We start from the raw sequence: 14,966 nt of genomic DNA, 5'->3' as shown, positions 1-14,966 counted from the left end.
GATAATTGGGTGATAGTTGCATTAGACTTCATTCAGATCCTTCAGCAAAAGGAGAGAAACAAGCCTAATTAGGTAATTGTGAAATCTAATGTGTCTTTATGAAGAGACAGGGGGAAAAAAAAAAGAGTAAATTGTTCTTGGGTCTCTACCCCATATCCTACTGAGTACCTGGTAAAAAGCTCTGCACAAAGAATAAATGCCTGCTTTACATTTCTGACCCATGGTACCGCCATTTTAATCTACACCCAGTCGACAAAAAGCATGCCTAAGAAGGCCACCTTGAGTTAGAACAGGGGTGGCCAACTTGTGGCATGGGTGCTGTAAGTGGCACGGGTAGCCTCTGTGTCTGGCACACAGCAGGCTGGGGAAGGGACAGGCAACATGATAGTAGGTAGGGCAGGCAAGCAAAAAGCAAAGCATCAGATCAGGCAGGGGAAAGGGAGTGGCACTTGGGGAGCGTGTGGGGCTAATTTGTGGCATCCACTGACTTAGAAGATGCATATGATACATATATTGTTCTTTAGGACTCCCGTCTGTTGCATGGTTCCAGTAGAAATTGGGGGATTGGAGAGAGAGAAGCCCATGAAACTCCTTGGAAACTTACTACTTCCTCTCCAACTCGTTACTCAGGGACACTTGATCGTCCGTGGTCTGGAAGATTTTTGGGAAGCAGAAGCAGATTGGTGAGAACTTTTAAATAAAATATCCAAACGCTTCTGTTGAAGAGGCCCTGGGGTTCTGCTCATCTACTAGCAGATTTTTCAGATCTGAGAGTTATCATGTGTTAACTTAAAACTGTTAATCTCAAGAGGAAGGGAAAGATAGGGGAATGATGTAGTTAAGACCATTAGTAATTACGATCATACTTTAAAATTTGTTTGCTTTGTATGATATGATATGAGTGGAAACTCAGCTCTTCCATCTTCCTAGGTTCCAGGAGCTGGGACCTTAAATCTGTGCCTAAAATGTCCTTTAATCCTGTCTAGTCATCCCGCAAAATATGTAGATTGCTATTTGCAATTTATTGTGCACAAAAGTAAAGAAAGAAAGCTTTAAAATATTAAAGCTGTAAAAAGCTAGGACGGGGGGTGGGGACCAGTAGCAAGGAACTTGTGGGAAGGTTTGTGGTCTATTAAAATTGGGAGATGTTTGGAAACTTTGCCAAGAGAACTTACACTTTAAACAGGTGTTTGTTTTCTTACAGCAATTTAAAAGGTGGAGGCACTTTCAAGGCAGTCAGTATGGGTGAGAAAACAAATAGTGTGGGGCTGCCAACCTTCAAGGGAAAACATGGTGAATGACTGCACATGTAGTCGGAATGCAAGCTGAGCCTCTGCTTATAAAAGCCCTACACCTCTAGGTAGTAGGCGCTGCAGGCTTTTCAAACTGGTACGTTTTCTTGTTAAGATTCACTTTCTTTCCTAGCATATGACAAATACGTCCTTGCTTATAAAAGCTCATGCCTCTCTATCTAATCGGTCTCTAAGGGCATTTATACACATGCTTTTAATCCTGCAATGTGCTGGAGATCTGGTGGGTTGGAGAAGACTCAATTTAATTGAGTCTTCTCTGCATGCGAGCCGATGGGTGCTGTGCTGTGTGGTATAAATGGTGAAATGTGTGTCAGCATGCAGAAAATGGTGACTCTACTTTTGAACTAAAACACCTTCAAGGTGTTTTAATTTAAAAAAATGCACCGCTGCCATTTTCCTCAGCCCTGATATACATTTTGCTGCTTACACAACTGCATGCACCGCAGCACCGGACACTTAAAAGTGCCCGGTGCTGCAGCGCAAGCATATGTACAAATGCCCTGAGGTGCCACCCTGCCTTTCTTTCTGCTTTTTTAATAAAGAGATTAAACTCCAGTACAAAGGATCGTTGTACCAGACTTTCTGAAACTGTTGATTTTTGGAATAGTTTTTAGTTGCAAGGTATGGGGATCAGTGTGACTTATTCAGCAGGAAAATTAGGTGGTTTTTATACTTACTGCAGTAAGTTAGTTTTTAGCTCTGTCACAAGAAGTGTCTAGATCCACATAAAAATCCAACTTTGGCCCAAAGCATGAAATAAATGTTGGTCCCCTGTTGATCTCATGAAGTTAAATACTATCCACATTTGTTATATTGAAAGTGACAGTTAACATCCAGTTAAAAATAACTTTAGGTTGTTAAACAGATAAGTGTTTTGAGGAAAAATACAATATGAATATTATTATCTATTAAAGTATAGAATTGATCAGTTAAGGCAGTTTATGAACAATAAAAGCAGTCCTAACATTGTTGAAATTTTCCTTTAAAAAATGAGGCAATATGAAAAATCATATCAGATGTTCCAGTAACATCATGAGGTTTAGACATGGCTTCCCAGCATTGTTCTCTGTCTTTGTTATAAAACAGTGGAATAAAGAAAAGTTCCCTGAGTTGGGCTACTAATCAGCAGTACTGGCATAAGTCCTAATGTACATGAAGTCTTTTTACTGCTTAAAGATCCACATGCTTCTCTTGAAGTACATTGTTTACTGACTTTATCAGTCTGGGTCCACATATGTCCTGGTAGGTATATTGTATGTTAAATCTTCGGATTGCAGGTACACTCTCATAAAACTACTTCCTTTACTAACTTTTTTCTGTTTTTATTTAAAAAAAAAAAAAAATCAGTCTGCATCTTCCTCCTCTCCTTTTACATCTACTTGGTATGGTGAATCTGAGAGAACTCAGGGAGCATATTCAAGAATACATAACCAGCAGCAGGATAATGATTCAAAGAGACCTAAGCTTTCATATACATCTACCTCTTCTGGGAGAAGTAATGGTTTGAATGGAATTTCAGGTAAGAAATGCATTATTAAACAACATTTCTACAATGTCTTTAAAAAGCTTGCTGTTCAGAATAAAAATGAATATGAAGTTGAGATTATTTACAATGTTCCAAGATATTAAAGTATCTAATATTAATACTAGATTAATTTCAATACACAAATTCATTTTATGTAGTTAAAACAAAATGGCTTTGCCTTATCCAAAGCATCCAGAAGACCATTAACTTAATATTTTGAAGATAACACCGCATCCCAATAAGTTTTTAATAGAAACTGTCCCTACAGTTTTATGCTTGCGCTAAAGATGACCTGAGCAACCCTAACAGATAAAGTGTAACTTCTAAGAAAAAACCACAGCTGTTTACTAAATTGCAGCCTGGCTCTAAATTTAAATGGATTTCTTTTATGAGAAAATTCATACTTTATACTCTAGCTGTGCTGCCCACATAACTAAGTATCTCAGCAAGCTGAAGTACTGTGGGCAAGGGTGGGTATGTAGGAGGAAAGTAATTTGTTAGCATGGACTAAAGATAGCTTCTCTTTACTGGCCAAAGTAGAGCTTTCCAGGGGGTCACTGAGCTGACATTTTAGCCTTTCAGTTTTCTCTTTCAAGAGCAAACTAAACTATACTGGATTTAAACAGTAAATGCATACCTAGTGCACATGCTTTCTAGGGTAAGTATAAAACCTAGGAAACTGAGGTTTAATAAGCCTTTTTAAAATTAGAAAGTTATGAATATACACCATAACTAAGTAATACACCAAATGATGTTAGCCCAATCCATGCTTTACCAGGAAGTATGCTGGTCCTCTTCAGAACTGATCACCAGGGATCCTGGTTTTCCATGATTTAAAAAAAAAACAAAACAAACCCCATAAGTTCTCTGATTTAAAAAAAAAATCCCAAAATCTGCGGTTAAAATGAAATGCCACCCAGCCCTGCTGGATGGGGCCCCCAGCTGTCAGGGCTATGGGGCCAGGGACTCAGGTTCACAGCCCCCTACCCCCAACAGAAGGCAGTGGCAGCTACAGTACCTGGCTGCTGCCTGCTGCAGGCTCAGGTAGGGCCAGCTCCCAATGGCAGCATGCACTCCTGGAAGGGAATGGGGACCCACGTCCCCCAGATGTGTGGGGGATAGGGGCTGGGCAGATGTGCACTGCCCCTGTGCACACAGAGGAACTGTGGCCAGGGCAGCACAGAGCTTGCAGCGGCAGGCAGCTTTAGTGCATAGCCCTGCTTTGTCCTGCCACACCAGTTGCACACGCTGCACTCTGGAGAGCCTGGGGGAGGGCAGCAGGGCGGGGAGCTCAGTGTTTGCAACCCAGGGTTTGCAACTGGCCAGGCACTCTGGCCAGGAGGGGGTTTGCAGCCCGCCTGCTCCTGGCCAGAGTGCTCAGCTGGCTGCAGACCCTTGCTGCTTCCTGCCAGCTGCAAACCCCTGCTCCCACAGCCTGAGTTCCTGACCAGGGAGTGCCCAAGCTGGCTGGAGGGAGTGGGGAGGTTTGCAGCCAGCTGGGAGCAGCAGGGGTTTCCAGCTCAGAGTGGAGAGGCTGCAGACCTATTCCCAGCCAGAATGTCTTGCTGGCTGTAAACCTGCCCGCTCCCTCCGCCCCTAGCCAGCTGCCCCTCCAGCCCTGTTTCACAATCCCCAAGCCCCACTTACTTCCAGCAAGAAGAGTAAGCCTGAAGCAGCCTCTGGTAAGTGAGAGTGTTGGGCCCTGCCCTTCCCCCCATCCCCTTTCCCCCCCCACAGGGTTGAGGGTTTCCCCACCCCTTTTGCAAACAGCTCTTGTTGGCTGGAACTCGGCCAGCCTGCAGAACTCTTTGCAAAAGGGGGAAATCCATGGGTTTCTCTTCTAAAAGGCAAAATGTGTTTTCTCTGATTAAAAATGGGAAATCTGTGGTTTTCTCTGTTTTCCCATGGGAAACAAAACCAGGATCCCTGCTGATCACAACTTGCATACTCCTCGCCACTAGGTAGAAAATAAAACTTACCCATGAACCACAATAGCACATACATGGAATTGTCTATCACTGCTGTGCCTCTACAAACTAATAGTACCAGCAGATCTCTTCCTCTTCAAGTAAGTGCTAAGGTGAAATATGACATCCCAGTCTTCCCATCTATTTGCCTCATGTTAGTAGTGGATTGCTTTAAAACAGTGTATGTACCCTTTTTGTTATATTAATTGATTTGGTTCCTTGCAGTTTTAGAAAAATTCTACTAAATGCAGAATACTTCCTAATTTACTTAAATACTGTGTAATTCATGGGTGTGATTTAAGGTGGTAACAACCCCATGTAAAAGCCGTCGTATAGATTTTAAGATCCCAGGCACCCAGACCAAATCAACAAGATATCAGTGTCTGGCATCCTTACGCTTTCCTAGGGTGTAGAGTTACAGGGCAGAGTTAATGTTGGTATTGGGATGGGAAAGGGGTTATGGCTTATTTAAGAAACATCTAGTATCAAACAATTGTGTTTAAAAAAAAAAAAAAAAAAAGAAAAAAGCTAGAGACTATCATTGACACTTCAGTTAAAGTTAATGGATTCTACTGCTATATTCCAGATTGAATTTACCTTGTATGGTTAGTTCAACCTCTGGAGTCAGTCATCTGTTTTGTGGTCCAAAAGTCACTAGAGGAAAAAGCCAGGAATTACAGATTCTGATGCAACTTTAGGCGGGATCCTACAATCAATCTACAGAGAAATCTCAGTTTCAATCAGTAGTTGTATCTCCAGTTGTATGTTTTACTACTATGCTGGCTTGCTTTCAGATGGATGGCCTATTATTTTCATTTTGAAAACCCCAAATTGGCAGTGTATAATGAATAAATTCAGAAGGCTTAGGGTTGCGATAGTATATAGCAATGCATTGTCACATGCATAAGAAAATTCACCTTTCATAATATAGCTTCAGAATATTTATAGTATTTTTGAAACAGCTTCCCTTAACAAGATATCATTAGCTATCTGAGACATCTTTCCTTTGTTCTTGCTTTCTTGGATTACTCTGTTTTACTTCAGTAATGTGGAATATGCATGCTTAAAAAATTGTACTTTTAAAATATCAGTGTAACTAATTCCATTAGATTTCTGTAGAGTGTGCTTGGAACCTTAAGTGTCCATACCACATATGAAGTACATTTTATGTTCCTAGGTGGTAGAGCTGTTACCTGGAAAAAAAAATTCTCAGTAAGAACACATCACGTCAGACTACTTTCTAAAAGAAATTGATCATGGGTTGAGAATTAAGCTTGGAATAGCTCATTTTGTAAGACAAACTATAATAATAATTATCTAAGAAGCCATTTTTGAATGGAAATGCTTACCAAGTCACTTCCTTATATTGTCATACAAGGGTGTTGAACTCATTCAGCCCCATGGGCCTTTGGGTGGCCTACAGGCTAGTTTGGGCCATGTTGGAGCCAGCACAAGGTCCATCAGACATGTAGCACACTCCCTGTACCAGCCTTCTATGCTGTACGCAGTGTGCTTTGGCCTTACCTGGGGCTTGTGCTCAAGGCAGTGTGTGGGCTAGACCCATCACTGTGGCCAATATTTAGAGCCCAAGGGGCCAGCATGGGAAATGCACTGCATGTGGTGCCTTGCTGGACCAGCCCTGTGTCTGACTCTGACATGGCCTGATGTGGACCAGACCTTGTGCTGCTCAGGCAGCATCTGCAGAGCCAGGTCCAGCCCATGCACCAGGATGGTGTGCTGCATGTGGGGTCAGTCTCAGACATTAGGGGCTAAATCTAGCTCCTGGGCCTATGTTTAACACCCCTGTTGTAGTATGTTAAGTCAAGCTAGTTGTTTCAGTAAAGCGTGGACTGGTTTCAGTGATAACAGGTGCATCTACATGAGACACTTAATGCACAATAGACTAATTCTACTGTGCATTAGTGCATCATGGCAAAAAACAAGCTAATGCACAGTAGAAGTAGTCTGCTGCTCATTAAGTGTCGCAAGAAGACCATGAGCCATTGCTGCAGCACACTGCCACCAGCTACTGCACATTTATATAGTACCGCATATTAGAGGGACTAAACTTAATGTGCAGTAGCAGCAGCAGCAGCGCATTAATGCACATAGACACACCCAAGGCCATAAAAATCCTGTTTGTCTAAGTTTTCTCTTTTTGCTTTCAGATTCCACGTGGAGGTATAGTCAGGTTCCCAGATCTTCATCAGTGGTACTTGGTACTCTGGGAACTGAGCTAGTGAGAGAGAGGAGAGAGTTAGAAAGGAGAACAGACCCATCTACTAATAGTCTTGTGGATTACAGTCACAGGAATGGTGACTTTTCATCTTCAACATGTAAGTATTATACAGGTGAAGGTTTGCAAATGCATATAGGTTGCATACTTTTTTTAGTTATTCCTTTCATGTTTTATGTTGCATGTAAAGTCTACCATCTGTTTAAAGATAATACTTTCTAATCTCTTTCCTCTTTTACTCAATTGACTAAACATTTAGCTAAGAGTAGATTTTAACTCTTCAGCAGTTAAGCTGAATGCAACTTCATCTAGATTTGTAAATGCTTTGGTATGTATTTAATGGTAGACATAATGGCAGACTATTTGTACTAAGCTATACTAATTCCCTTATTTGAACATTTAAATGTCCGTTCTATTCCTTATGCTTCTGAGCCTGCTTTTCACTGAGATTTGACAGTGGATGGAAGAGTAAAAATGAATTGGGTCTTTTGACTCCTAAAAAGATGTTCTCATGTAGTCTTCTGTCTCAGTTGTTTGTGACCTGAGTGGAATTTGGTCAGATCTCTCATACAGCCTCTTTAGCTGCCAAGATTTCCAGCATGCACAACTGTAAGATTACAATGTATAGCGAAAAACTAGGGTGAAGCTGAAACTACAAGTAACTGTGGCAGTTGTGTGTATACTTAACCAGGATGAACTGAAGTTGGCTTAACAACAAACATAACAAACTCAGAAATAAAAGCTTCAGTCTTAGCTGACAAATGCTTTAGGGCAGCTACATACTCCTTGTATCAGGCTTTCTGTTCAGGCTTTTATAATTCCTGTTCAAACTGTTGTGGTCTTCTAAAACTGTCCCATCTGTTCAAAGAAAAGCTACTCACTTCCTTAACCTCACCTCTTCATAGATGGTTTTTATGCAGCTTAGATTCATAATGCTGAAGAATCCCTATTCTCACAGGCAGGGAAAGCCAAAAGGAAATTAAACCCTTAGCCCTCAATTCTGCACTGTGATCTGGGTGGCCAGACTGCTGGGGTTACACGATTGTTTATTCAGGCCAGAGCAGCAGTTGTACAGAGATAACAATGCAAGTTTGAACAGCCATAGTATAGTTATGGACTCTTATGACTGAGTAATAAGGCAGTTTACTTTTAGTGGGATTCTGCCTATGCAGTTTTTTCTCAGTTGGGGAACCTGCATGTGAGACTGGAATTCAGAAACTCCCCAAACAGTACAATAGTTTCTAATTGTAGAATATTTAGGGAAGCTAAGGAGGCCTTTTTTTGTTAACTGCAGTTAAATATCACTTTAAAAAGGGAAGTAAAAGAAAACCTTTCTGACTTACCCAATTGCTCAGCTTGTTGCTACTTCTTTTTGAAAGAAGCTTTGTGGTCTTCCAAGCTGTTTCCAAGGAAGGAGACTAATTTCTGCTGCTGATGCTGGTTTCCTTGGGCTCTGGCATCGAATGGGAGCCGTTTCAGCCACTACATTGTCTGCAGAGTTGCTCTGCAAATTTTTGAGCATAGCAGTTCAAGACAAGCTACAGAATCAGCAGGGTAACATTTAAAAGGTTAGCTGATTAGAAGATTCACAAATAACAATGTAACTGGCTGAATAGATCACATGACTGTTAAACTAATTGATGTTTAGGTGGGAGATTTGAGCAGGTGAGAGCAATAATACTAAATTGCTCATGTGATCCTCTGTAAACTAAATTAAGAGCTGAAACTTTGAATTGTATAAATAAGTTATAAATTATCACACAGCTTAATAGTAATAAACTGCTGGATAACAATTCATCAAATAGTTTAAGTTAATTTTTATAGCTAGAATACTTGCATTTCTTTTTTGCAGTAGTAGAGTTATGGTAGGCCTTTAGTAAAAACAAAAACTCTCCCTTTTCAATTAATTTAATTAGAACATTCAGATTAAAGCCCTAGTTCATTTTAAGATCTCCAACTGAATTGCTACTAACCTTAGGTAACTGGTTACATGTAAGTTTTAAGTAGCTTTTGTAACTACAGATTTTGTGTAATTTATTTCCTGTTTGTAGGTGGCCTTGCAGTGAACCAGTTTACAGAGCAAATATGCTGTCTTTTGAGGGTTTTTTGTTAGTAATGTACCTGGAAAAGTAATTATCAAATATTTTTATATTGGAGGAGAGGGAAGGAATGTTGATATTTTATTTGTAAAGTTGCATTTTGGATATGTTGATGACTCTTACAGTTTTCACTGAAATTACTTGTCTAATCAGGTTGGAAAATGAGGAACAGGTATTAAAACAGTTTTTAAATGCAGCTTGCTTTTGCTAAATTTAAACATCTGTGCTAATGTGACATACAGGTGGTTAGTATTGATTAACTGGATTTGTACATAAGGGAATGCTGAATCATAACTTGATAGTTTTAATGAGATAGTTTCAGTTTATCTGGAATTTAACAATATAATCCTTTTCACTAAGACAACGTAAACTGAATACTATTCCATAATCTGTCAACTTTAGGCTTCAGAAACAAGTCCAACATAAACCTAGACTTGCATTGTAATTGTTTGATAATATTAGAATTGTTTGTGTGCATTTTGTCATTTTATTGTTCTTCAATCCTTTCATAATAGATCTTCAAGACAGACCTGCTGCTTCATATGCACAGGGAGCAAGACCAAAAGATAATTCATTGAGCACTTTGAGGCTGAACACATCCATGAACCGCCAGTTGCCTTCTGACCAGCAGCCATCTGTATTCTCCAGAGACTCTAGCAGGAGCTCTTCACGATCCAGCTATTCTTCAAGGGAAATGGAGTCTCCTCAAAGGAATATACAGCCAGAAGTTACCCCTGTTGCCATTAGTGAGGAAACTCCTTCCACAAGCAGTTCTGAAAGGGTTACTGCTTCTCAGAGGTCACTGAGTGAGCCTACATCCGATACTGAAGGCAGGCGTACAACCAGACAGCTGTTGTCTCGTTTAGCTTCTAGTATGTCATCTACATTTTTCTCACGAAGGTCTAGCCAAGAATCGTTAAATGCAAGATCATTAGATTCTGAGGATTCACGTGTTATCCCAAGAGTTCAGACTTCTACCCCATCAAGTACTAATGCATCTGCAATTCCTGAGGTTCCAGACAGTCAGACATCTGAAGCTCCTCAGGGATTTAGCTTTCTTAGACGAAGATGGGGTTTATCAGGGGTTTCACAAAACCATAGCTCCGATTCACATGCTGAAAGTTACAGACAAGAGTCTGAAAACAGAAATACAGGGTCGTGGTTATCATCATCTCTAAGGAACAGATGTACACCACTGTTCTCCAGAAGGAGGAGAGAAGGAAGAGATGAATCTGCAAGAACCTCTACCTCTGACATACCTGCTAGGTCATTACACCTTTTCAGGAGAAGAGAGTTAGGTGAAGAAACTCCTCTTGAAGCACACAGCAGTTCTTCTGGAGGTGCTTCTAATAGACCACCAACACCTGCAGTATCTGGCAGCCCTACAGCTACTGCCTCCACACCAGATTCAGCCCACAGTAGAAGTAGTTCGGGAATGTCTGGAATTCTTCCTGGCTCTCTCTTCCGCTTTGCAATGCCCCCAGCCCTAGGGAGCAGTCTGTCTGACAATCTTATGATAACTGTAGATATTATTCCCTCAGGCTGGAATTTGTCTGATGGGCAAGAAAATGACAAATCCAAAATACCCCCTTCAAGAGATCCTGAAAGACTCCAGAAAATTAAAGAGAGGTAAATCAGATGTATTGTTTCCAAGCCATACAACCTACCTGGATGAATCTTACAAAATGGTTTTGTTTAAAGTTTGAAAAGTGCAGCAGAGTTCCCTGCCAGCTGTGAAACCACCATTTTCTTAAATTGTTTGGGTCACCTTTATGTTTGTGGAAAATTTTTGAAAGGGTTAGCTTGGAAAAATACTAGGTATATCTCTGTCACATGAATCTGATACAATCACTTTCTTCTTACTCAGCCTCCTTTTAGAGGACTCTGAAGATGAAGAGGGTGACTTGTGTAGAATCTGCCAGATGTCATCTGCATCTTCTACGAACCTCTTAATAGAACCATGCAAATGCACTGGAAGTCTGCAGTATGTTCACCAAGAGTGTATGAAAAAATGGTTGCAGTCCAAGATTAACTCTGGTAAGGTAGACTTTAGGATGAGTGCTTTTTCAGATGAAACAGAAAATGTGGCGGGGATTCCGGTGACTTCCTAGTACTTGCTATTGCAGTAAAGTTCAGGCAAATCCTTGTTAATGTAAATGGACAAAGCAGTTGAAGACCATTCTTAAAGGGATTCCATGGCAACTCTTAAGTTTGTCTTTGTGCAAATAGGTTTCAGTAGATCCCAAAATGCTGGGATTTTCTGATACAGTTCATTGTTGATAGGATTATCTGGTAAAATGTTAAAGTACTCTAAATGTATTTTTATTTCCTTATGCATATCTTGGTGTTGTTCTTCAGTAGTATACAATCCTGGTTATTGTAAGACACAAACAAGGCAGAGTGCGACGGAATAAGCAGAACTGTGGAACAATAACTTTTTTATATTGTAAGCTTGCTAAAACATGGGGCATTTATACGCATATATTTGTCTGCTTTGATGTGCCAGAAATCCTGCGCGTTGGAGCAGACTTGATTAATCAGTGCTGAGAAAATAGGAGTAGTGGACTTTTGAACTAAAACACCTTTGTGTGTTAGTTCAAAAGTACACCGTTGCCATTTTTTCAGTGCTGACATGCATTTCACCGTTTATACAAATGGATGAGCTGCAGCACCAGGGACTTTTAGAAGTGCCTGGAGCTGTGGTGCAAGGTGTACATATGCCCATGATGCCCTCATCTTGTGGTATACTGACATTCAGCATACTCAGAATTTTAAGCAAGTATTTCAGTTGCAGACCATGCAGGTGAACACCTTTCTGTAAAAAGGAATGCCCGCAGTTTTTAATGTGGTATTGCTGTCCAGTTTTTGCTGCTTTGAAAAAAACAACACTGCCATATAAAACTTGTATTTTGATATTTACTATAGAATTGATTTATATGTATTTTAACTTTAGTTAGCGATCTGAGGGATGTTCTGTTTCAATACACTTCTCCATATTACATGTATATGGATAGCATTGACAGATTAACACTTTAAGGACTGTTTTTGCTGAGTTATGAGAAAAGTTACGTTATATTATAAGACATGAAACAAGTAAACTTTGCTAGAAGAGTAAGTATTCCATTAGAATTTAACTGTTGGCACCTGTTTGCTACAGGAACTTCAATGCTACTACTATCAGCTTTGCTTTTTTTCCTAAATTTGATATATAGAAAAGCAAATCAAGAAATGGTCACAGACCATATCATCAAGTTACATGCGACTGTCTATTTCTAAATCCTGTTATAATAAGGGTTTGTCATTTTTGTTTCTCAGGTTCTTCACTGGAAGCAGTAACTACCTGTGAGCTGTGTAAAGAGAAGTTGCATCTTAATCTTGAGGATTTTGATATTCATGAGCTGTATAGGGCACATGCAAATGAACAAGTTAGTATATTTTGCCTAATTTGGTAAGTGTCAGGTTGGTGCTGGGAGGACAGCTTTTTTAAAAAATGTTTTGGAAAGAAAATAAAATCAGATCTCTTTAAAATATCATGGGTTTAATATAAATAAAGCTCACATGCAGAAATTGTCTCCTTTAGTTTAACAGAAGGAATGGACCTTGGCTGTAGTTTCTTCTGATGTAGTCCTCAGTATGTGTGTAGTATATGTAATCTTTTTCAATTTTGTTGGTCTGTCAGTACCATTGGTGAAACTGCAGAGGACAAATTATGAACCTAGGAGTGGTTTTGACAGGCTAGAAGTGGTGATCTAGCTTTTGGGTGTTTTTTTAAGCCCAGGCATGCAGACTTAAATGGCCATATTTTGTGTGTGTCATATAAATGCACGTAGCTCCATAATCTCTCTTATTTGACTAGTAGAGATGAAACTGATACTAAATGTCACCCCAGTGCTGCTCCCTCCCATCTAGATAAAATCAAATTAGGCCTTGAAATAGTCATTCACAAGTTTAAGATAACACATACTTTAGTTAGAGTATGATTTTCCTCTTTTTAAATTATTATGAGACTCTTTAGTGCATGGTTTCTACTACTGCTAGGTATCCTAGTTATGGTTTAAAGGAACTGCCAGGAAATTACAACTTTGGTCAGAGGTCTGTCTTGTTTTTTCTAACTTGGTACTTTGTGATTATAGCAAAACTTCAGTTATAAGTATTTTATGAATATTAAAAAATAAACTAGAACTCTCAGTGTAATTTTAAATATGGAGGTAAAATACCCAAGTTTTGGACAACAAGGAAATGGAGCATTGATGTTTGAGTAATTCATACTCTGAATCAGATGTCAAGATAGACTCTTATTCATCAACAGAATAAAAGCATACAGGATTATCAATGAGCCCCAAATTGCTTAGGTCAAATGAACCTATGACTGGGTGGTTGAGAGTAAGATCACCATTCAGCTCAGTGATACTACTTCTGTGAGTAACTGCACATCAGTAGGAGTAGATCTGTCTTTATCTACTGACTCTTTAAATAGCTAGTAATTGCTTAGCAAGTAATATTTTAGATTTTTTTATTACTTTGAAACTATTTTCTGTACCAGTAACTACCACAAATATTGGGAAATAAGTAATATAGTTTCCCCTCTCTGTCAGTGTAATTGCATGTTTCTCCTGTTATCTTTTTATGGCCCTCTACACTTGGCAGTAGGGAGTCTGGAGGGCTTTTACTTTCTGTTCTTCAGCTCTGAACTTAAGCTAATAGTTTTTGGATCTGTGAAGGAGGCCTTTTAAGATGTAAGAGTGATCCTCAAATCCTTTGACTTCAGTGGAAATAGTTGTGTGAGTAAAGTCTATTTTCATAAATAAAAGTCTGGATGTCAGGCCAAAAATATAGCTTAAATATAGTATACTTTGTCAAAAGCACATTATGAGACCTCTGCAAGCTTCTACATCTATTATCCTTCCATGACACACTACCAGCAAGACTTAACACTAGGTATGCTTTTCAAGTTGCTTATGCAAAAATGGGACTGACATTTTGGAATTTTTTTCTAGGCAGATTATGAATTTATCAGTTCTGGTCTCTACCTTGTAGTGCTTTTACATTTGTGTGAACAACGCTTTTCTGATATGCTGGGAACTGCAAGTGAGGCCAGTACACGAGTTAGGGTAAGTCTGTCTTGTTTTGTGGGAATGACTGACGGTGTCATATTGCTGTTCCTGTGAAGCGTTACCTAAGACATCCTTACTCTGGTGATAAACTTACATTTTGAAGCTCTTTTTATATATATATAGGCAAAACTATGAATAACATTGTGTGTGTGTGTGTCCAAGATTTTAATCTAAAATTTGGTCCAAGAGCATCTAGCAAAATGGTGTCACAATCTGATTGTAGCAGTGCTACTGTAATATAAATATGGAAACAATGAGATGATGTAATTGTAGTTAACCCAGAAATTTTCTAAACAACATCTGTTTGTAGGTTTACATTTCAGAATATCTGAATCTTGTGTGACCCGTATTGAATTACTACATTATACCAAAGTGATAATACCCTTGATTAGAGTGCTACACCTGAACCTCTAAACATTTTATAGAGTGCAATTCAAGAATTAATTAGAGGAAACTTTTATTGGTCATACTGTGGTCAAGCAAGAGTTTACTAGTAAGCCAGTGTCATTCATAGTTATTTTTCCAATTAGAATATGTTTCATGCAGCAAACTAGTATCTTGTTTGAAGTAGTTTGGTATTGGATAATAGAAAAACCAAATGAGCCAAAGAACAGCTAATTTCTTCCTCTTCTCAGATATGTGCCCTTGTTTCAGGAAACATTCAAATTCTGAAAACACATGACAACATTGATTTTTTTTTTTTTTTTTTTTT

General features: G+C 39.3%; 1 protein-coding gene across 1 annotated transcript in view; it reads left to right on the top strand.

Annotated features, from left to right (window-relative positions):
- Positions 1 to 381: 381 nt before the first annotated feature.
- Positions 382 to 14,966, top strand: part of MARCH7 (membrane associated ring-CH-type finger 7) — a 19,537-nt gene continuing 4,952 nt past the window's right edge. The window contains 8 exon segments of the mRNA XM_019522793.1: positions 382 to 387; positions 525 to 683; positions 2,661 to 2,832; positions 6,974 to 7,141; positions 9,656 to 10,769; positions 11,008 to 11,177; positions 12,456 to 12,565; positions 14,138 to 14,251. Coding sequence (XP_019378338.1) covers positions 382 to 387; positions 525 to 683; positions 2,661 to 2,832; positions 6,974 to 7,141; positions 9,656 to 10,769; positions 11,008 to 11,177; positions 12,456 to 12,565; positions 14,138 to 14,251 — 2,013 coding nt within the window.

This window comes from Gavialis gangeticus, unplaced genomic scaffold (assembly GCF_001723915.1).
Source record: "Gavialis gangeticus isolate Ggan-Ray unplaced genomic scaffold, GavGan_comp1, whole genome shotgun sequence".
In the NCBI taxonomy this organism is placed as follows: Eukaryota; Metazoa; Chordata; order Crocodylia; family Gavialidae; genus Gavialis; species Gavialis gangeticus.
Note: the sequence above shows the minus strand (reverse complement) of the source record. Positions and strands in the feature narration are given on the sequence as shown.